This window comes from Zootoca vivipara, chromosome 6 (assembly GCF_965207765.1).
Source record: "Zootoca vivipara chromosome 6, rZooViv2.hap1.1, whole genome shotgun sequence".
NCBI classification, from domain to species: Eukaryota; Metazoa; Chordata; class Lepidosauria; order Squamata; family Lacertidae; genus Zootoca; species Zootoca vivipara.
Genome location: NC_142589.1, coordinates 48831500 through 48854265, shown reverse-complemented (window position 1 = coordinate 48854265; position 22766 = coordinate 48831500). Strand labels below are relative to the sequence as shown.

At 52.2% G+C, this 22766-nt stretch overlaps 1 protein-coding gene across 4 annotated transcripts in view; it reads left to right on the top strand.

Moving 5' to 3' along the window:
* FHOD1 (formin homology 2 domain containing 1) overlaps positions 1-21976 on the top strand; it is a 34647-nt gene extending 12671 nt beyond the window's left edge. The window contains exons 4-24 of one of the 4 annotated variants that reach the window (XM_035118444.3): positions 4556-4623; positions 4979-5084; positions 7847-7941; positions 8653-8764; positions 8968-9062; positions 9184-9327; positions 9470-9678; positions 10165-10275; positions 11153-11176; positions 11832-11885; positions 12845-12960; positions 13103-14082; positions 14785-14937; positions 15155-15337; positions 16169-16288; positions 16990-17151; positions 17986-18176; positions 18932-19124; positions 19327-19486; positions 20314-20490; positions 20985-21976. In XM_035118444.3, the coding sequence (XP_034974335.3) occupies positions 4556-4623; positions 4979-5084; positions 7847-7941; positions 8653-8764; positions 8968-9062; positions 9184-9327; positions 9470-9678; positions 10165-10275; positions 11153-11176; positions 11832-11885; positions 12845-12960; positions 13103-14082; positions 14785-14937; positions 15155-15337; positions 16169-16288; positions 16990-17151; positions 17986-18176; positions 18932-19124; positions 19327-19486; positions 20314-20490; positions 20985-21067 (3536 nt within the window). In that variant the 3' untranslated portion in view covers positions 21068-21976. Of the gene's footprint in view, positions 1-4555; positions 4624-4978; positions 5085-7846; positions 7942-8652; positions 8765-8967; positions 9063-9183; positions 9328-9469; positions 9679-10164; positions 10276-11152; positions 11177-11831; positions 11886-12844; positions 12961-13102; positions 14083-14784; positions 14938-15154; positions 15338-16168; positions 16289-16989; positions 17152-17985; positions 18177-18931; positions 19125-19326; positions 19511-20313; positions 20491-20984 lie in introns of all 4 variants that reach the window. The other 3 variants (XM_035118442.3, XM_035118446.3, XM_035118445.3) reach the window with 3 other exon arrangements.
* The last annotated feature ends 790 nt before the right edge of the window (positions 21977-22766 follow it).

Here is a 22766-nt window from a genome sequence, read left to right as displayed (position 1 = left end):
GCCTGCTGAATTCCCCTTCAATGCACTGGGCTAGTTTCCTGGTTGTTGGATCCTGGCCATAGCCTGGTGCTCCTCCTTGCCCAGAAAGCAGAGAGTGATGGGGAAAGAGGACTAAGCAGGTGCCATCTGGGGACAAACTTGGCTCTCTGCTGCTATGTCTGTCCATGTGAATGTTTGGCCCTTCATTGCCAGGGGTGTTGGAAGAAGCACTCTGGGCAGCCTGGCAACATCTCCTGGGTTTTCTGCCTTCAATTATTAACAAGCACTTTTTAGTTCTTAAAAACTTGTTCAAATTTTCAACACGTGATGAAACCTTTTGGGTTATATCCAATTGCACCCCTTTCTTGTCCTCAGGCCAGGCAGTAAAAGGGACACCTCTCCTCCCTCTGGCACCAGGTCTGTGGGCTCTTTGTGTGGGGCTGGCCCTCTCCTAGATGCCTGCCCTGCCCCCCTGCCTCCCCATTCAGCTGATGATTCCTCAGTGTGGAAACAATTGTGCCCTCCTGCAGAGTGAAGTTTGCAAGGAATTCCAGGGAGGCTCCCACTGCTGCATTTAGGCTTGTTGCCCAGTTGGCTGTCTTCAGTCTCATTTTAAACCACAACAGCTCCAGAGTGCCATAACCTCATTCAGTTCAAGTTGAGCAAACTTTTAATTTTGGACATGTGGGGGGAAGGGCAGTGCTGCAGTGCTATTCCACCAGAGGTTGTCACACAGTGTGTGCCTTGAAATGCAGGAGCTGGGAACTTGTGAAGAATCCGTCCTGCTTCAGAGCCAGGCAGCCAAAATGCTCCTTTGAGAACTCCTGCTCCCCCTGTCTTGGCAGGGGAAGTGAACAGCCCGTGTGAACGCAGTGGATCCTTAGGCAGCTTACAGAAAGCACACAATAAGATCATTTTAAAATGAAAGAGAAACCCACTTACAACTTTTTAACCTGTGGCTCTTGAAGATGAGAAAATTTTGCAAGGGTTGGTAATTTGATAGGCCCCACATGCTTCCATTTGAAGGAGGAAAGCATGTGTAAAGGCATGTGAGAATAAGACTAGAATGCAACTAGTGCTTGGGAAGATACTTTTCACTGCTAGCCTGTTGGGTGAGTCTTTCACCATAACCATAACCATAACTATAACCATGCTTACGTGTGGGTTAGGGTCATGGCTGGCTGTATAAGAGGGGATCTCCTGGCGCATTTGCAAGCTTCCTTCCACCTGCAATATGCAGCTGTTAGGTGGAGGTGTCATATCTTTGCCGCAGACTCATAGCCTACCAGAGGCAAATTCCATTAACTTAGCTGCTGTCATTTTGCTGAAATGGGACTCTCTGACCTCTTGAGCAACAACATTCCCAAAAAGACAATTGGGACGGCTGCACAAGTGGCTCTTCCTCTCCTGCGCCTTCTGAGCTGTCCTCCCTCTTTCCTTCCTGTCTGCCTGATCCATGTCTGGCTCTTTTCCTCTGTCTGCACACGCTTTTTGGTTCACGTGCCCATTCCCAGCAGTGGCACTGCCATCGACATGCACATGTGCTCCCTTGCCAGGCCCTTGTGCACCAGGCTGCCAAGGCAGGAAGTGTTGGAGGTTTTGTCTTCATTCATAGAGGAAGTGGAGCTTCCGTTCTGCCTCCTCCTCATCTCCACCTTCGCAGGCTGCCACTGCTGTAGTAAAATCTACTCTTGCTCCTTTGCAGACTCCAGGATGAGGTCCCTGTGCTTTGAGTGAAGTAAGAGTGACTTGGAAAGCAAGACGCTAAGAGCATGGTGCTCATCCTCCTAACCAGCCCCCTGGACCTGCTAAAACCCTGTCCTCAATCCCCACCCGAGGCAGCTGCCTTCACCACTGCCTGTCTGTCTCTGCACTCGCTTGCCTGCCTGTACTTACCGCATCCCTTTGCAAGCAAGCAGTGATTCCTATGAATGCTGCAACTTGATGGAGTGGGCAGGCAGCAAAATGGGGGTGCAGGTGGGCACCTTCACCTGCCTTACCATCCCACCTGCAGGGGGTGAGGACACCCTTACCACCTGTTCAGCAGTCACACCAAGAAGAAGAAGAAGTCCCGGATGGTACCAGCGGAGCAGGGCTGGTGATCTCTCTGCTATGCCATTCTCTGGGAGAGAATGCCTCAAGGGAGATATAGGCATTACCTGCAGAGGAGTAACGTTTAGCTGGGCAGTGCCCTTTAGCCACTGACACCTCTGCAGAGGAGAGTAATCCCTGAGAAACCAGTTTTGCTTCCTTCTCTACCTCTTCCATTTCCTGCAACTTGCTTAATCTCCATTTCCTGTTTCGGGCCCAGGGCTCAGCCAGGGGACAGTCTGTTGTTAACTCTCATTTCATTTTGGCTAGTCAGTGAGACTGGCTACCTTGACCTCTTGGTGCCTGAGGAAGGAGTTGCAAATCCATGTCTCAATGGAGCTTTGGTCTGTTCCAGAGAGAAAGAGGAGCTCCCCTCACTTGCTTGTTTATAGAGTGCAGGTCCCATGCTCTGGCTCTGGGCTGAGAGAGGAGAAGAAAGAGCAGCCTGGCCTGCCTTCCTCCCTCTCTCTTTTGTCAGAGGTCTCCGTCTGTGCATAGGAAGCTGTAAGAGATATTTATATAGTACTGCAGAAAACAGGAAGACTGCAAGCTCTGCGCCAGCCGGCCTTACTTGGGCTACAGCTGCTCTCTGGCGCTTGGCCCACAGAGGTGGCCTGAGGAGAATGGCCGCAGCTACTCTTCTGTTTCAGAATGGGGGCATTGGGAAGAAGAGGGGGCAGACAGAGCCGAAGGAGCAACCTTTGGCAGTGCCACTTTGCATGGGGAAAGAGCCATAGCTTTGTGGTAGAAGAGCATCGGCAACTCCTGCCCCTGTTGTCAGTGACACCACCTCTGCCTGGGAAGAGATCCTGGGCTGCAGGAAGGCCAATGAGAGGGAGGGCTGGCCAGAAGAGCTGATTCTTCCTGCTCCAAACCTGAGCCAATATTGGCTTCAGAAGACAGAAGCCCCACAGGGGTGGTTGCTTTCTGGGGAGGGGTAGAAGAGCAGCTGTTTGGCATGTTGTAGAAGGTTTAATCCCCACTAGCAGCATTTCTAGGTGAGGTTGGGAATGTCCTGTGCTTGAAACCCTTGAGAGCCATGGCTGGCAGTCAGTGTATGTATACTTTTTGAGCTAGAGGGACCAAGTGGTCTAATGACTCCATATAAGGCAGATGATGTGTTCTGTACCAATCCATAGGCATTGAGTGGTGCCCTTCATTCATTGTTATTATTTGCTTTATTATTATTTATTAGATCATCAAAAGATCTCGGGGTTGCTCGCAATATTCTCCACAATTGTGCTCCCAACACAACTGAATCACACCCCTTTGCCCTTTCCTGCTCTCCCTTTCCACTCAGCCTTCTGTGTCTGGTCTGACTTGAGTTGCAAGCCTGTGCAGTGCCCATGAGTTGTGGTGGGGGCTGCAGGAAGGACAAGAGAAAGCAGATCCTCCAGAGGCAGCTCTGGAAGCCCCACGGTTCTCAGGGGTTGCTGGGGGTGATGAGGCACCCCTTAGGGCCTCCCTCTGGGGCTGAGCCAGGCCACTTCAGATGGTCAGGAGGGACTGAATGGCTGGACACTCCCGGACAGAAGTAGGCGAACCTGACTAGATGGGCTTGCCCAGAAAAGAGGCCTTAAATAGAGGGAGAAATTGCAGGCTGCTTCTAAACATCCAGGGAGGTTCTGGCTCAGAGGGAGCATTGACAGTCTATTCTCTCAGCATCTGAAGTGATGCTTCTGTTGCTGGGCTGATTCGTGGGAGCCCTCTTGGGCAGCAAATGTGTGAGAGCCACGAGGCAGTGGTGCCAATGAAGGAGAGAGTAGCCTACATCCTGGCAGCTGCACCAGTTGCAATTTCTGAAAGTCTGGAAAGGCAGCCTGATGTAGGGCTCCTTACACTGGTTTGTCTTTGATGTTACTGGTATGAAAGTAGGAGAGGATTCACCCCCCCTTTCTAGATAAGAAGGTGCATTCTATGAGGTTTAAAAGTTCTCCTTTTAGAAACTCCCTCTGTCTATATAGGAATAAAGTGCTCAGGTTCAGGTATGGCAGCCAGTCCCAAACCTTTGCCCTTTAGTGCTATAGCACAATGGAGAACTTTTTTAGGCATGGGGGGGGGGAACAGAGGAGCTGCCCCTTTCCTTACCATAAATTGCATCAAAGTGCTCAAGTAGAGAAATGCTTTTGGGTGGGAAGCAGGTGCTTGTGGGGTTCTCTTCTTTGGGTGGGCTATTTGTTTCTGGTCAGCTGCAGCTACTGTGCTTATTCTGCCTTGCTTGGTTTTGCTTCTTCAAATAATGGCAAGTGACTTGCCCCAGGTCACCCAGGGCCTTGAACCCTGGTTGCCCAAGTCTTAGTCTGGCACTTTCACTGCTGTGCCACATCATTAGGTTGTTTTTGCATTCTTTCAAGCTAGCACTTCCAGGCATCCTGAAAGCAGCTGGTGAGGAGGGGTCTCCTCCTCCTGCTGATTCCTTTGGAGCTCTGAGATGGACCCAGGGGTGCCTGTTCCTTACGGACATAAATTTATTTTTTCCCTCCAGAGAAGCTCTACAGGTCGAAGGGCCCTGAACTGAGGCGCTCCCTCTTCTCACTGAAGCAGCTTTTCCAGGTAAGGCTCCTGCCAGGCCCTCCCTGTTCTGCCCCCAGCAGACCTGGCTTTGTTCGGGGGGGGGGGTTGAGCCAGCCAGCCCAGCGCTCTGTGTGGACACCACCAGGCTCTGCTGCTGACTCTTCATTCCCCCTCCTCTTTGCTCCTTGGCCTCTTGCAATTTCTGCTCTCCTCTTGCGAGACAGGACTGTGCACAGACCTGTTCCCTATATGAGAAGGCAATAAGCAGGCAGCCTCCCCCCATGCAGGAGATTCTCCCAGACAGATTGTGGGCTGCAAGTGGAGGGGTGAGCATGCACGGTATGACCTTTTTCTGCGGATTGCAAACATTCCTCTCTCTGGATTTCTGCTGCAGGAGGATAAGGACCTTGTGCCTGAGTTTGTGAATTCAGAAGGGCTGACGTGTCTCATCACAGTGGGAGCTGAGGCTGACCAGAATTACCAGAACTACATCCTCAGGGGTAAGTGACCACCAGGCCAGCAGGAAGTGGAGAGAGTGTATGAGAGAGTGTATGAGAGAGAGAGAGAGAGAGAGAGAGAGAGAGAGAGAGAGAGAGAGAGAGAGAGAGAGAGAAAGAAAGAAAGAAAGAAAGAAAGAAAGAAAGAGAATCTGAGCCCCTAGAGTAGATAACGTTTGGGACCTCCCACCAAAGAGTCAAAGTCAGTGCAATTAAACTGACACCTCCAATTCCCAACTGAACATCCTGAGAAAGGATGTTGTTGTTGTTTAGTCGTTTAGTCGTGTCCGACTCTTCGTGACCCCATGGACCATAGCACACCAGGCACTCCTGTCTTGCACTGCCTCCCACAGTTTGGTCAAACTCATGTTCGTAGCTTCGAGAACACTGTCCAACCATCTTGTCCTCTGTCGTCCCCTTCTCCTAGTGCCCTCAATCTTTCCCAACATCAGGGTCTTTTCCAGGGAGTCTTCTCTTCTCATGAGGTGGCCAAAGTATTGGAGCCTCAGCTTCACGATCTGTCCTTCCAGGGAGCACTCAGGGCTGATTTCCTTAAGAATGGATAGGTTTGATCTTCTAGCAGTCCATGGGACTCTCAAGAGTCTCCTCCAGCACCATAATTCAAAAGCATCAATTCTTCGACGATCAGCCTTCTTTATGGTCCAGCTCTCACTTCCATACATCACTACTGGGAAAACCATAGCTTTAACTATACGGACCTTTGTCGGCAAAGTGATGTCTCTGCTTTTTAAGATGCTGTCTAGGTTTGTCATTGCTTTTCTCCCAAGAAGCAGGCGTCTTTTAATTTCGTGACTGCTGTCACCATCTGCAGTGATCAAGGAGCCCAAGAAAGTAAAATCTCTCACTGCCTCCATTTCTTCCCCTTCTATTTGCCAGGAGGTGATGGGACCAGTGGCCATGATCCTGAGAAAGGATAGAGCACCCTAGAGATCTCTGGGAGGAGTCTTTTAAGTGGAGCTCTTTCCCAGTTTGCATCTGTACTGAAATTGTTTTAAATATGTTTTTTATTATTTTATCCCTTGCGGTTTGCCACCTGGGGCTCCTTGGGGAGGAAGGGTGGAGTATACATTTAATAAATAGACAGATGCTGTGGCTTCACCTTTTTGCAGTCTACATTTTCCCATGAACAATGTTGATCTGATGGATGCTGACAGTGAGGACTGTGTGTGACTCTTGTCTCTATCTGTCTCCCTCCCTCCCTGATGCTTAATGCAGTATGGGGAGCAGACCCAAAGCTGGTGTAGGCAGGCTTTGCAGGACTTATTTCTCCTGGTTGCTTTTAAGCATTCCTATATTTTCCTGCCTGAGCAAAATTTCAGTGGCCAGGTTTAGACTGCTGCTGAGGGATTTCAGCTAATATTTCCATTTTAGGGATAGTGGCTAGGTGAGAAGATTTGGAAGTTTTTTGTGGTTAGGTTTTTTTTAATGGTTTTGACCCATTTCTGAGCCTTCCAGATGTGGTGATAGCTCCATCTCACTGGCTACTCAGCTGGGGATGTGCAAGCGGACAAAATCCAGTGTGTAAAATTTTAGCCGCAATTCATGAGCCGTCGTGGAGAGACCACTTTTTCTTAATGACAGAGCTTTGGGCCCCAATTAAAGGAGATATTGGTCTCCATGATCATCTCTTTTTTCCTAGGACCATGGCACCAGTGGAGGGGGTCTATGGAAGGAGCTGAGGCCTTTTCTGTCTGCCCCCCTTCCTTTCTGATGCTATTTCCTCTGATGTCACTCATGTACAAGTACTGTTTGCCCTGCTGTAGGGAAGATGTGACTGTGTGTCTATTTCCCCAAATGGGGCAAGCAGCAGCTTGGGGAAGGCACCAGACTCCCCCCACATGGCTGGTTTTAAAAGCTTCATTTGGCCCTTAGTCTCAGGGGCTTGTGACTGGAAGGGAACTTTAGTAGACCTGGCAGCCTCTGTGGGTCCTGTTGACAAAGAGGACTCTTTTGGAAGCAGCCTAACTTTGCAGCTTGCACCTCAGGGTGGAAACAGCCTGCCCTGGTCTCAGCAGCCTTTTGTGCCAAGTCATTCCTGTCAGATGTGCAAATCAATCCATACTCCTGACAGCTAGCCTGCCCTACCCATCTGCCTTTTCTGGGCACTGCCATCTGCTGTGTGGCAATTCCTAGTAGTATTAGTAATAATATTATTACATTTATTTATATCCCACCTTTTTTTCTAAACTGGGACTCAAGGCAGCTTACACAAATTAAAATGGCACACATAACAAACAAGAAACTAAAAACATAAAAAGAGAATAGTTAAAAAGTAATTAAAATTCTTCAGAATAAAAACAAAAACAAATATTTTTAAAATACAGATAGTAAAAAAACAAAACAAAAAACAGCACAGCACTATTAAAAGCCCTTTCCTTAAAAGAACAGTCAGTTCCCAATCTTGGAATAAAACAGTCTTCTTCTGCCGGCAGAAGGACAACAAGCAGGGAGTCAGTCTAGCTATTGTAGGAAGGGAGTTTCAAAGTCTGGGAGCAGCCAGTGGGAAGGCCCTCCCCTCACATCACTACCTAGTGTCCCACTCCCCAATTTGATGTCTGCATTTGGGGGGGGGGAGACAACACCCTGAAAGCCAAAGAGTCAGACTTGGATGGAGGGAGCAGAGGGGGGTTGCTGCTGAGTGGCAGGCGTCGTGGGGAAGCTTCACTGCAAGCAAATGAGCAAAGCACATCAGTTGCCCATGGCCAGCTGGCATCCTCACAGTGCTCTTTGCTCCTTCCTTCCAGCTCTCAGCCAGATCGTGCTCTTTGTGGATGGGATGATGGGGGTGATAAACCACAACGAGACGGTACAGTGGCTCTACACACTGTGCGGGAGCTTGGTGAGTATGTGGCTGCCGCAGAGGGAAAGATCCCCTTGTGAGCGCATCAGAAGAGCCCTGAAGCTGAAGCTGGATCAGCTCAGTGGCCCACCTAGTCCAGCATCCTGTTCTTACCGTGGCCAACCAGATGCCCCAATGGGAAGCCCACAAGCAGCAACTGGTATTCAGAGACAGTGGAGGAAGAACATAGCAATTGTGGCCACAAATTTGTCTATTCCTCCTTTAAAGCCATCCAAGCTGGTAGCTATCACTGCCTCCTGGTAGAGGGAGTTTGGTAGTTTAATTGTGCCCTCTGTGAATAAGTACTTTCTTTTATCTGTTCTGAATCTTCCAGCATTCAGCTTTGTTGGATGTGCACAAATTCCAGTGTTACGAGAAAGGGAGGTGGGGTGGGCTTTGAAAAGGGAAGGATGTGTGATGTCCTCCTGACTGCGGCCTAGTTTCCAGCTCCTTCCATCCAGCTTTTCTCACCTACCTCACTCCACAGGAGAGAGTCATGGGCTCAGTGGCAGAGGAACCAATCCCCAGTGGTTTCTCAAGGCAAGACAGGAAAGTTTCCTACCTGAAACACTGGAGGGCTCTGGCTAACAGTGCAGGGGAGGCCAGGCTGATTGAACAGGATGCTGGACTAGATGGGCCACTAGCCTGATTCTGAAGGCTTTTCTTATGAGTCGACCCACTATAAAGCAACTTCTGCTGTCCCTCTGCTAGTACCGCCTGGTGGTGAAGACGGCTCTGAAGCTGCTGCTGGTCTTTGTGGAGTTCACGGAATCCAATGCCCAGCTGCTTGTCCAGGCAGTCATAGCAGCAGAGCAGGTCAGAGGTGAGTGTGCCATACAGCTGCCCAGGGAAGAGAGAGAGAGAGAGAGAGAGATGGGCCTGATCCCATTAGCCTCCAGATTGGGAAGAGCAGTCACTAAATCACAGCAGGCAGCCCCTTGCTGGGCAAGGTCAGTGATGAGGAGAAAGAAGGTTCTTTTCCTTAGCTTGTGTGGTCAACCACATGGCTTACTCATTGCCTTGCAGGTGGTTTTCCGTGGTCTCCCATTGTGGCAATCCTGGAGCAGAAGAATGGAGCTGACACGGAGCTTCAGGTGTTCGCCATGACACTCATCAACAAGGTGAATATTGCCCAGGTGGGGAGGGAAGCAGCAGGTGCCAGGCTGTTCGGCTGGACTGGGTTGAGCCAGGCTGAGCACCTTTCCTGCCCTGACTGTGGTGCCCTGTGTTGGTGTTGCGCAGACTCTGGCTGCCCTCCCTGACCAGGATTCCTTCTATGATGTGACAGACTGCTTGGAGCAGCAGGGCATGGAAAGCATCATCCAGCAGCACATGACCCACAAGGCGACCGACCTGGACTTGAAGCAGCAGCTGGCTATCTACGAGGTGACGCATCTTTCCCCCTTGGTGGGAGGGAGCTGGATATAAAGAGAAGGCCTCTAGAAAAAACAGGCAACTTCCCCACTACACACTCAGCACCTGGCAGCCTGCCCTACCAGGCCCCCCTGAGCTTCTGTCTTCCTTGCAGAATGCCCTCAAGTACGAAGATGGTGTGGAAGAGCCGCCCCCTGGCACACGCAAGGAGCGGAGGAAAGGGGAGGAGGGCCGGAAGGGGCAGCGGCGCTCCCTGGGCTACATCCTGGCCCAGGAGGATGGCCCAGGGGCTCGACCTGCAGAGAACTTCCAGCCCAGTCCTGCAGAGGCTCCCAGCCTGGACAGGGAGAGCAGCCAAGACCGGTGAGTCGTTGGCCAAGGCCAGGCATCCCCAAACTTCGGCCCTCCAGATGTTTTGGACTACAATTCCCATCTTCCCCAAGCACTGGTCCTGTTAGCTGGGGATCATGGGAGTTGTAGGCCAAAACATCTGGAGGGCCGCAGTTTGGGGGTGCCTGGCCAAGGCAGTTTCTGCTTGTGGCTTTTGGTCTGCACGGAACTGGTGGGAAAGAAGCTGAGCCAAGAAGGTTGAAAAGGCCCAGCCCCAAATAGTGGGGCAGTTGGTGGAAGTTGGCAGGAGGCAAAGGGAGGCTGGAAGAGGAGCGTGTGGGTCCTCCAGAGGCCACCTTTGCCTGCCTGTGGTGATCTCGCCTCAGAACCCCTCACTCGGTCCAGGATGCCCTGTTCCAGGGAGCTGCCTCTGAACGACTAGAAAGCCTTGATGGGCCCCCTTTGGAGCCCTGCGTGCTCACAGCCCTCCTCCTGCTCTTCCCCCTCTCCCTTTTCCAGGCCCGCCTTCAAGAGCATGTACAGCAGCGCATCCAGTGTCCAGCTTTCCACGCCGTCTGTTCCTGTGGAAGGAGAGCAGAGTGGCAGCCTGGGCGAGAGGAGCATTTTCAAGTAGGTCTCTCTGGCCAAAGGGGACACAAGATCCCTGCTCAGAGCTGCCAGAAGGACTAAGCTTAGCATGTAGGGCTGGGGGGGGGCAGGTGGGGAGATGTGAGAGATGTTGACCTTACAGGGGAGATTCAGGAGCCCTCTGGAAGCTCCAGGAGAGGTGGGCTTGACACTCCCCATTCTCTTCTTCCCTGGCCAGAAGTTCTGAGGAGGCAGCTGTGGCAAGGAGGTGTCCGGTTAGCAATGGTGGATGGGGAGGAGGTGGCAGCCCCTGCTGTCTAGTAAGGCAGCTCCCCTTCCAAAGGGGCTTTTTTCCTGTCCTGCAGGGTAGGGTGGGGTGCAGTGTGGCAGTGAGAAATGCAGCAGGAGCCTCAGAAGAGGAGGGGGCCTCTGGTGGTGGTTGAAAGAATCTGGAGGCTCTGTTGCAATTCACCCAAAGTGAATGGAGTTCATAATTAAATGCTTGCCCCCCCCCCTTTCTAAGGTGGTGCAACCTTGAGATGGGCTTCTGTAACCCCACATCATGGAGGGCCCTGCTGTAGATGGGGGGCTGCAGGGGGATCCCCCCTGTAAATGATGCTGAACCCCAGTGCCGAAGGAAGGCAGGAGAGTTCAGAGCACAGGCAGATTGGAGGGTGGCAGGCTTTTTCTGTGGGTGGGGGATAAGGGCCTGCTGGGCTGGGAGAGGCAGTCATCCTTGTTGCACAAGTTGGACATTGAACCAAGCTGTCCTGGAGAGTCCCTTTTCTCACTTCTGTCCTCTTATTGTGCCCTCACCTCCTTCTGCTCCTGGCCCAGCCCACCACCCCTCTTCTTTTTCTTCTTCTGCCACCTCCTTCTCTCGCGTGCTCTCCTGCTTAAACTCCCTTTCCTTTTCCAGACTTCACGAAACTGCCCCTGCTTGGTAAGTGATGCCACAGATGTATCTTGTGTGTGTGTGTTGTGTTGTGTGTGTGTGTGTGTGTGTGATGCTCTTGGCCCTGTGGTTTCCTTTCCTCTGCTGTTCATAGCTTTGAATTATTGAAGGAGGGATCTGTTTGCAGGCTTGGGGCTTCTGGCATGTGGTTTGGGCTCCTCTGCCTTTGTGCTTCTCCAGCGACTTCTAGGTCTGGACCCTGCTGGATTGCCTTTGACACAACAGAAGAGGGGAGTATGTTGGGGCGAAGGGCCAAAGGTCTCAGCTGAGCTGAGGCACCAGCAAAGAGGGGACACGATCCTGAACCAATTTACAGAGTCAAGAGTGTGGCAACAGCCCCGTGTTGTGCTTCTGAACAGCTGCAGTGTTTCCACTTGTGGTTGTTGTGTCTGGCATCTGCTTGGGGCTCCAGGAGCAGACTTCTGAGGCCTCAGTGACCTTGGTGCATGTGTGAGCAGCCCTTTGGTCCAGACTTGGAGCACCAAAATGAGTGGCTGCAGGGAAGTGAGGTGGGATTTCAGCTGGTCAGGAGGAGTGAGTGCACCCCCAGATTGCTTTGGAGCTGGTGTAGCCTTGGCAGAGCTTGTGGGCATGCAGAGTGTGGTTCCTGTGCCCAGTGGTGCTAACTGACTTTTTCTCCCAGGCAAGAGGAAAGCCCCTCAGTATGTGGGGACAAGCCTATTCTGAGGCGCTTTGAGTAAGTACAGAGAACATGTGTGTTTCATCAGGCTTAGGCTGGTGCCGGAGGTCTCGCTTTAGTTACAGGCCCAGGAATTTGTTGATCCTTGTTGAGTTCCTCAGGCAAAGAATCCTCCTGAATCTCTGCAGTGACCTCAAAAGTGCCTGGTGGATGGAAGCCAATACTCTTGGGCAGCTTTGGCCCCCTGCCACTGATGGAAGGCCCTTCCTGGCCCTCTGGAGGCAGCTCATCCAGCAAGCTGCATTTGGGCCTCTTCTAGACCCACCATCCCAGCTGTCATGTTTCATCGTACAGGGCAGCATTGATGGCAAGACCACCCAGTAGCCAACCCAGGTTACCTAGCAGAGGAGGTGAAGCTGAGAAGCAGCAGCGACTTTCCAAGGGACCCCCAGTGAATTACAGGGCTGAGTGAGGTTTGAGCTGCTGTATGCTACCCACCCACACTCTCTTCCACCTGCTGGTCTTCTGGTGCCCACAGGAGAGGGCAGGGAGCAGGACCTGGGGCTGGCTGAGGTGCCATGCTTTCTTGTTTACATTGACATCCCTTTCCCACCCCATAGACTGCTGGTTTCTGTATGAGAAGGGGCCCTGGGCCAGATGGAGTGTGGCTGTCCTGGAGCAGTCCTGTGTTGAGGAAAACTGCAGGAGCTTGGGGAGAGAAGGCTGGAGGAGGGTCTGTGCAGTTGCCTTTGCTGCTGCTATTGAGGATCTCAGCCTGTACCTCTTTAAACAGCCATCGAGAGAGCTTTGGGCCTCAGAGGAACCACCACTGATGGGTGTCAGCATTTGTGCCAAGTGCTGGACCTCCTGTGTGTTGCAGCGTCTGATAGATTGGCTCTACCAGTCTCTGGGGAGGGACAGCTGTTGGGTGGGATGAGTCTCATCCTGCTTGCTGTGTGGTGATGGAGCATTGCCTCCCCGGTGCTGAATGATGTGGCATTTTGCTTCTCTTGTAGAGCACGCTTCCTGGAAAATCTTGCTGCCTCCCAGAAAGAGAAGTTGGTTGCAATCTCCAAGGGGCGAGCCGAGGTCCTTGCTGAAGCTACTCCGAGCACTGAGCAACTCTCCCCAGGTAAGGCAGCAGAAGAGCCAGCAGTGTTGGGGACAGCCCGTGCTTTGGCCAAAGGCTTGTTGCTGAGGCTTCTCCTTTTCTGTCAACTGCCTAGCCTGTCTCCTTTCCTAGTTAAACCTTAACTCTTCCTCTGTGCCCTTAGGGAGGTGGAGCGAAGGACAGGAGAGAAGCGGCGATGGAACAGAGCTCAGCTCTGCGTTGGCCTTGGCTGGCTTTGAAGGTGAAGAAGGCAGGGAGAGCCTGCCAGGTGAGGGGCCCTCCAGCAGCAGCCCTGGGCTGGGTCCCAATTGCACCCCAAGCCCAGAAAGCCCAGTTCCACTGTGTGATGGAGAAGATACCCACAGCCACCCTGCGCCTGGAAAGAAGCTCAACCTCGACACACTTTTCTCCAATAACAGCCCTGCAAGGCTGGAAGGAGTGATTCTTGCCCCAGCAGAAGAGTTCCAGGCAGACAGCCGGAGTGAAGAAGGCAGCCCACAAGGCAATGGAAAACAGGGCAGCCCCTCTGACCTGCGGGCCCGGCCATTGCGGGCTCAGTTCAGCCTTGAGGCGGAAGCCAGCCTGCAGAGTCTGGAGAGGACTTTCATGACTCCCTACAGGAAGGGAGCGGAGGTGATGCGAGGGCCCCTGGAGCTCAGCCCCAAGCACCTGAAGATCCGAGATTTGGACTTCTCTGACCTGGGTGAGGAGGAAGACTTTGATATCCTAGAAACAGAGACTGTGCCTGACCATGTGGTTGTGGCTGCCACTGGGGCTCCACCCCCTCCACCCCTCCCTCCCAGCTGCCCTCCACCTCCACCAGGCTGTGCCTTTCCCCCTCCCCCTCCTCCACCCCCACCAGGCTGTGCCTTTCTCCCACCGCCTCCACCCCTACCAGGCTGTCCTCCTCCAGGCTTGCTGGGCTCCTCCAGGGAGGATGCCCACTCCCCAGCAAAGAAGAAGAAAACAATTAAGCTCTTCTGGAGGGAGCTAAAGAACATGGACAGCTCTGCCAGGCGGGGAGGAAGAGGAGACCCCTTTGGGCCAGCCACTCTGTGGGCATCTCTGGAGAAGGTGGAGGTCGACACGACCAAGATGGAGCATCTCTTCGAGTCCAAGACGAAGGAGGTGCTGAGCTCGAAGGTAGGTTGGAGCTCCTTAGTGTCAGCTACAGGAGGGAGGAGGACTCTCTCCTGAGCTTGGGGCTGTGGAGTTCTTGCAGGAGGCTTTGCCCATGCTTTCTAGTGGGGTTGTGGAATAAGTGCGCCAGAGGCTCAAAGCAGAGGAGCCCAAGGAGCTGCCTTGCCCTGAATCTGACCCTTGGCCTAGTCTGACAGCAGCTTCCCTAGGGCTCTAGAAGCTCCCTTGGCCTGCTCTCTGGAGATGTCAAGAACTGATCCAGAGACTTTGGGCTCTGCCCTTGAGCTTCTCTCTGACTTCCAGTCTCCTCTATTCAGTGCTGCTCTTCCTTATCACTGCTTCTTCAACCCTCTTGCCTTCAAGGACTTCTAGCCCATGTGATTTCTTCTTCCATCTTGAATGTGTCTGGAGCAAGCTGCGCTGTCAGAGCCTAGCCAGCAGAGCCCCAGGCAGAGACTGTTCTTGTCAGTCAAAGAAAAGAAGCTTTGTCCTTTGCAGGCAGAGACCAGCCACTATCTTCCTCTGGGGTCCTCTGCCTGTCCTGCTCAGTCGTGATACTTGCAAGTTGACATTGGGTCCAGGCCTCACCTGCCAGTTTACACTACCTCGCAGGAGAGTTGTGGGGCTGAAAGAGGAGAACCTCCAAAGATGGGGTGATGGTGTGACAGACAAAAACATCAACCCTTCCTTTCTTTCACTCCCAAGAAAGTTGTTGATGGGAAGAAGCTAATTGTGGTCTTGGATCCCAAGAGGAGCAATGCCATCAACATCGGCTTGACAGCGCTGCCTCCCGTACACATCATCAAGACGGCGATTGTCAACTTCGATGAATTTGCAATTAACAAGGAAGGGATTGAGGTGAGAATTCTGTGTCTCCTGAGAACCCTTGACCATAAAAAACCCTTCTGGACTACAACTTGCATCAGCCCCAGCTTCATTCGCTCATGATGGCTGGGAGGAATGGGACTTGTGGTCCAGAACATCTGCATGGCACCCGGTTTGGGAAAGCTGCCATGAAGGGCCAGGTGGAGTCATTGTGTCCTGACCCAACACCCTCTTCCCTCTTCTTTTGCAGAAAATCTTGACGATGGTTCCAACCGAGGAGGAGAAGCAGAAGATCCAGGAAGCACAGATGGCCAATCCCGACGTGCCTCTGGGTTCAGCTGAGCAGTTCCTCCTCGCTCTCTCCTCCATCACTGAGCTCACTGCCCGGCTTCAGCTGTGGGCTTTCAAGCTGGACTATGAGGCCATGGAGCAGGTACACCCCTGCTCAGGATACTGCAGAACCTCTGAAATTGGGGTTGGCGCAGGTGGATCCCCCCCCCAGTGCTCTAGCCAGTCCTCCCCGTAAATTTGGCTGGACCTTCTTGCTGAGCTTAAAGGCAAGGGGGCCATCACAGGTGAACCAGCCTGCAAGGGAACTGGCTGGCTTGGCGAGAGTGGCTGCTGTGGTTGGTCTGGCCACATGGCAAATGGTTCCAGGTGTCGCTCAGCTGCCCTTTGCTTCCTCCTGCTGCTGAATCCATCCATTGCTTTTTGGTCCTAAGCAAGAACCTGCGTATCTGGGCCAGCAATTTCCTCGCTCCCTCCAATTTCGGGGGCAAACAGTGTTAGTATCTCTTACTCACAAGTAGGACCCTGGCAGAGACACATGCCTGACTGGCATGTTCCCTCCCTCCTGGTCGATCGTTCAGGAGCTTCAAAAGCTTTCTCCAGCCCAAACATCACAGTGACTGATGCCAACTGACATCAGCACACTTACAGATCCGCAGAGTTTGTGCAATTGCCTAACAGACCTCAGCAACTTAGTATTTGGCTAATCTATTATATTTACATATAAACACACACGGAGCACTGCAACATGGCTCCCTCTCACTCTGGCATCAGGCAGCAAAGAGAATGAACAAAGGACCATAGTCCCACTTCAGGAAACACAGTAACACAAACATCCTGTTTCTGTCACGTCCCACTCTGTGGAATGGAAAACATATACAGTCATGTGATAGACAATAATCCCATGACAGCAGACACGGGGAATGAATCTCCAACAAACAGGTCCTCACAGCTTGTCTTCTGTGTTCCTGTGCAGGAAATTGCAGAGCCGCTTTTTGATCTGAAACTTGGGATGCAGCAACTGGCCAAAAACAAAACCTTCAAGTGTATTCTTTCCACTCTCCTGGCCATGGGCAACTTTCTGAATGGATCCCAGGTGAGGCACGAAATGAGGGCGAGGGCAGGGGATCAGCTCAGGAGCCACCACCAAGCAGCTTTGAGCATATGCTGAGCACCGTTTCCTTCAGCAGGTGATCAGGCATCTGGGATTGGAGCCTGAGTTTTTTTGTTCACAGGGCCCGCCCAGATTTTTTTCTTGCCCAGCTGTGGCATTGGACCCTCTTAATGTCCACTGTGCTCACAGGAAGCTGCCTTCTGTCAGGTCAGGCACTTTGCCTGCATCACCCTGGAGTCCACTCTGGTAGTGACTCTCAGACAGAGCCAGGTCATTCTCCTCAGTTGTACCCAGACCCTTTTCCAAACTGCAGGCATTGGGAGCCTCCACCTGCCAGTAGGCGTGCTGTGGGGGTAGGTGGTCCTGCACTTGGAAGCTGGGGCTTCAGTGTCACACACAAGGCCTGTTGGCTGGCAGCTCTTGCCATCCCCATTGCGTGTGCATCTGTGTCATATGTCAAGCACAAAGGCCTGTCTCAGGGCACATTGTGCAGGGAAGGTGGGAGGTAGAGCAGACTTTTAGGGCTGGTAGTGGTGATGGCACCTTCCTTTGGTGCAAGTAGCAGCTGCCAGGTGTCTGTCATGCTGCTGCAAAGAGAGCAGGTGAGGAGAGCCCTCTTCCTGGGCTCTACTTCTTTCTCAAACCTGGTGCATCATCTTAAATTTCAATTTTTGGGGTTTCAGAGCCAAGGGTTTGAGCTGAGCTACCTGGCCAAGGTGTCAGAGGTGAAGGACACAGTGCACCGACAGACCCTGCTCCACCACCTGTGCCACTTCGTGGTGGAGAAGTTCTCGGACACGACGGACCTCTACTCGGAGATCGCCGCTCTCACTCGCTCAGCCAAGGTCAGGGCTGTGTGGTTGGGGGGCTTTTTCTCTCCTGCTTCCGGGAGGATTTGCTCTGACTGCCACATCCTGGGCCCAAACTCCTGTGTGCAGAATTGATTTGTGTTTGATTTATTCGATTCTAGTGGGAACATGTTAAATAACGCACGATATCGTTTCAATAGCAATTATTAAACCACAGACCAAAACCCAGATTGAGTAAGAAGGATGTTGACAAGCTGAAACGTGTGCACAGGATGGCAACCAAGACGATAAAGGGTCAGGAAACCAAGCTTTATATATATGAGGAATGGTTGAGGGAGCTTGGTATGTTTAGCCTGGAGAAGAGAAGACACAGAGGTGGTAGGATAGCTGTCTTCAAATATCTGAAGGGCTGTCACATGGAAGATGGAGCAAGCTTGTTTTCTCCTCCTCCAAGGCGTAGGACCCAAACCAATGGATTCAAATGACAAGGAGATTCTGACTAAGCATTTGGAAAAACTTTCTGAAAGCAAGAGCTGCTTACTAGTGGAACAGACTTCCTTGGATGGTGGTGGGCCCTCCTTCACTGGAGGTTTTTTTTAACAGAGGTTGGATTTCCATCTGTTAGGGAGGCTTTAACCGATTCCTGCATTGCAGGGAGTTGGACTTCGATGACCATTGGGATCCCTTCCAAAACTATCAATTTTATGATTCTATGAACCCTTTAACAACATCATGATTAAAGCTGCCCATATTAAAATGTTTTTACCTGCTGCCAAAAGGATAGTGCATTTGGCACCATGAGGAGCATTCCACAGAGAGAAAGGGGGCTGTTGGCAAGAATTGCAAAGAGGCCTTGATATTTCTCTATAGGTGGACTTTGATGCGCTGGCAGAAAGCCTCCTGCAGCTGGAGCGACGGTGCAGAGTGTCCTGGGAGAGCCTGAAGGCCATCACAAAGCATGACACCAAGCCAGCCCTGAAGAGCAAATTGATGGACTTCCTTCACTCCAGCACCCAGAAAATCGTCATCCTCAAGGTGGTACATCGACGCGTGTTAAACAGGTCTGTGTTAAACAGGGGAGAGGTCTTAGGGCAGGGATGTCCAACAGGTCAATCGTGATCTACTGGTAGATCCCCACAATGTTTTGGTAGATTGCGGTCGATCTCTGGCTCTGTTATTTCCTCTGCGTCAGTAAATCTGACTCTTGCCCCACCCCCTCGCCCCGCCCTCCATTGTTGTTTGAACTCAGGAAGGAGGGAAGACAGAGCTCCCTCCTTGTGGCTGTTATCATCCATAGCAATGTTTTTGTGAGTGACTTAACTCAAATTTCCTTGCCTTCCTCCCCCCCCCCAAAACGGAACTCCCCTCCCAACAAAGCCTGCACCTTAACCCCCCCAAAAGGGGGGCTTTCTTCTTCCCCCAAAAAGCTCAACAACTTTGAGCTGAATCCCTAAAAAAACCACGGGTAGATCACCGCCAGATTTTAATTCTAAAAGTAGATCGCAGTCTCTTGGGAGTTGGCCACCCCTGCAGTGCATCTGGCTTCCCACCGTCTGGCCCTGGGTGGCCATTGTGAGGGCAGAGTGCTGGCTAGCTGGGCATCTCTTCTGTTCTTGTGGCCTTTCTGGAGGTGTCGTTTTGGAGGTGTCCTTTTACTGATTACTCTGTTGATGTGGCTTGATGTTCGGTTTGTTGCTCTTGCTCAGAGAAGAGCAAGTGAGTAACAAAGGTTATAAATAAATGAATGCCCTGATCAGGAAGGAGGGAGAAGATGGTGGTGCCAGTCAGTTTCCTGCAGTTCAGCCTCTGCCTGCAGGTTCCGCTCCTTTCTGCTGTACTTGGGCTATGACCTACGCTTGGCACAGGAGGCAAAGGTGACGGAGTTCTGCCGGACCCTGCGGGAGTTTGCCCTGGAGTACCGCACCTGCCGGGAGCGAGTTCTGCAGCAGAAGAAGAAACGAGCAGTATATCGCGAAAGGAACAAGACCCGCGGCAGGATGATCACCGAGGCAAGTTCTTTCCGCCCCACCTCTAACCCTTGCCTCACCTGTCCAATGGAAACTTCCAGCAGGTGGAGAGGCTTCCTAAGCCCTCTTGTGTCCTTGCAAGAGCAGCTCCTGTGACAACATCTGCATTGTTGCCTCCCTAGCTGGCAGCAGGTGGTGTACCCCCATGCCCTTCCTCATTGCAGCGTTCTTTCTCTCATTGTAGATGGAGAGGTTTGCTACCATCAGCAAGCCCGAAGACAGTCCGGCCCCCGCTGTGCTCTCAGCCAGCCCCGAACAGAAGGACGAAGCTGGCCACAAAAGCATGGCCACAGTGCTTATGTCCACTCCAGAGCCTTCTGGCCGCCGCTCCCGAGCCAGCAGAGGTAGGGAGACGTCTCTGTCTCCAGGTAGGGTCAGTCTCCTTTCCCACCCTCATTCAGCTTCTTGGCTACTCCAGAGCCCGTCTCTCTGGGGGTCTCCCCAAGGCACCAGCTTCCTAGCCACTGCCTGGCCTTTACTGCTTTGTGTTCTCGCTTACAATGGTGGCTTGATAATTACAGTTGTTGCTGGAGTGGTTAAGAAACTGGATCCTGACACAACGGATGGGCAGTTCCCAGGTCCAGGCACTGGGTTGTGTCCCAGCTCTGAATGAGGTTGTGGGGCTGGTGCATTGTGTGAGGGTGCTCTGAGATCCATCACCATCACTAAAGGCCTGGGTGAGCGCAGTGGATCAGAGTACCCAGGCCCAACTTTGCCAGGGGTGCCAACTATTACCATTCCTGTACAGGGATAGCCTTGCCCTTTGCAGCCTCATGATCAGACTACTTTAATGTGGGGCTACTCTTGTGCCTGATCCAGAAGCTGCAACTGGTGCAAAATGCAGCCGCTTTAGGTGCTTAGCGGGAGACCCAGCTTTACACATATGACCCCAATGCAGAAAGATCAGCACTGGCTGCCTTTTGGCTACTGAACCCAAGTACAAAGGTTTGTTATTTACATTTAAAACCCTAAAGAACATGGGGGCAGGTTCCCTACTAGGCGGAAACCCCCAGTGCAGGCCAGGCTGCTCTTTCAAGGAGCCCCTGCTGGTCAGCCTGCAGCTGGCAGGCTATCTTTTGGTGACCATGCAAGTCTTTCTGTGATCAGGTCCAAAGTGGGAGGGAGCCTGCCTCTCGGGAGCTGGTTTTCACGGCAGCCTCCTCTGTTCTAGGTTTTGGGAAGATCAGCCCCCCCAGTGTGACCCCCCCTGAGGACGATGCCTCTGGCTCTCCCGAGGATGCCTCTGAAGAGATCATGGACCGCCTGGTGAAGTCTGTCACCCAGAGCACTCCTCCCCGGCCGGGTGCAGGGAAGGAGCGCAAGCGCTCACGTGGGAACCGGAAATCCCGTAAGCACAGAGCTTCTTTTATCGCCCCTACACAGAAAGCGGCCGTGTGTCTGTGTGTGTATGTGTTTTTATTTGTGTGTGAGAGCACGCTTGGCACTCCATGCCAGGCAACCCAAATTCAAGACCAGCAGAGAAGAGTGGTATTGCTTGTGCCAATTGGCCAAGGGGGCATCATTTATGAATTCAAACTTTGTTCCTGTTTCTTTCCCCCTTTTGCATCATTTCCTCTGGTTTTTGGCCAATCAAGGGGCAGGAGTGAGAGCCATGAAGGGACTGTCCCACATTCCACTATTTCTTCATTTGTTTCTCATTTGTTTTCTTACATTTATATCCCCCCTTTGCACCCAGGGTGCTCTGGTGGTGCCAGCTTTGGCCTTGCTTTGGGACTGGGAGCTCCTGCCCCATAGCTGTTGGGATGGGGGAATCCTAGGCTGCCTGTGTTAGACTGTCCCTGCTTACCTGGACTTCCTTGACCCCTTTGTGCTTCTTCTCAGTGAGGCGCACCCTGAAGAACGGCCTCAGCGACGAACTTGTCCAGGCTCTGGGCCTGGCGCAGGCAGCTGGAGTAGCTGTGTGATGGCGAAGAGGGCCCATGGCCTTGGAGGAGCTTCTGAGGTGGAGCAGACTGCCCATCGGCTGGAGGAAACTGGGGCTGGCCACTGTTTGTGTGTCCAGAAGAGTCCTGTGATACCTGCACAGTTCTACGGGGGAGATGCTCATCACCAGATTTGCCTCGAGTAGAACCTTGCCAGCGTGTTTAGCTTTTGTCACTCCCTGAAGCAAAGCCCCCTCACCTTCCCCTGACTGTGGTGCAACTGGGGGGGAGCAGTGCTGGCCATGCTGTGCAAAGACTTTCTCAAAGCGTGGGGGAGGGACTCCACCTGCCTAGAAAAGTATTATATTTGTGTGTGTGTGTGTGTGTGTGTTGTGTTGTGTTGTGTTGTGTTGTGTTTAGACTGTTTCCGTCCAGTTCCTGGTTGAGGGGCATGGCTCAGGAACTAGAGAGTTGGCTACCTGGCTGCTGGGAGCCAGCTGGCTCCAAATCAATTCGCCTCTCTCTCTCCTGAGACTTCTTCCACTTAGCAGGTCAAATAGTCCACAGCCCTTCTGCAAGCCCATCCGCTCCTGACTGTGAGATGGAGCCACCTCTCTGGGCAGCCCTGAGCTAAATGAGCCTTGGGACAGCCTCTTCCTGACCTCCCCCCCCCCCAAAAAAAGACAGGCTCTGCTGGCCTGTGGCTTGTCTGCAGTGGAGTCGCTTGCATCCCCTGGGAGTTATCAAACTCCCAGCAGTCCCAACCGGAGGGTCTGTTCTGGGCAGCCGGTGAGCGGAGGGGACATTTGGGCACCTCACACTGCCGTCCAGGTACAACCCTGAAAAAGGGTTTTAAAAGCTGGCAGCCAGCTTCCCGGTTGCATAGAGCTCCTAATCAGTGGTTGGTTGGTGTTCAACTGAATAATGAGAAATAAAAGCTGTTACAATTCAGGCTGATGGCAAAGTTTCTTTCTTTGTAATATTTCTGTGCTGGTATACAGAGGCCGTTTCACAGCAGTTTACACCAGGCATGACCAACAGGTAGATCGTGATCTACCAGTAGATCACTGGACGTCTGCGGTAGATAGATCACTGATAGATCATTGGCTCCCCCCAAAGAAGTTGAACAACTGCGGCTCCCCTGAAAAAAAGCTCAACATTTTACCTCCTCCCTGAAAAAAACTCAACAACTTTGACCCGAACCCCCCCCCCCCAAATGGGCCTTCCTTCTTCCTAAAAAAACAGCTCAACAACTTTGACCCGACCCCCAAAAAGGGGGTAGATAACTGCCAGTTTTTAACTCTGTGAGTAGATCGCAGTCTCTTGGGAGTTGGCCATCCCTGGTTTACACCCAAAAGGCAAAAATATTTCCTTCATTAGCTAGGCATTATTGTTTCTGAAAGCTTTCCTTATAATGATGCCTTTGGAAACATGGTGGGAAGTGGAAGGTCCCCTTTGGAAGGAAGCCCCAGAGCATGGGGGGGTCTTACAGCAAAGTGTTGGAGGAGGTGGCATTTCCAGAGCGCTTTAGTGAAGTCTAAGAAAAGGGTCCACAGGAACAGAAGCCACCTGCTCTTCCTAGGGCTGCCTGCAGGTGGCAACAAAGCCCCAGAGCTGACTGCTTGGGGTGACAATGTCCTGCCGGATTGCTGCCACATTTGGCTTGAGCCAAACATCTGTTTGACTTTCAGAGGGTGATTTGAAAATAATTTCAACAAGGTGAGCATGTTCCTAACAGGGA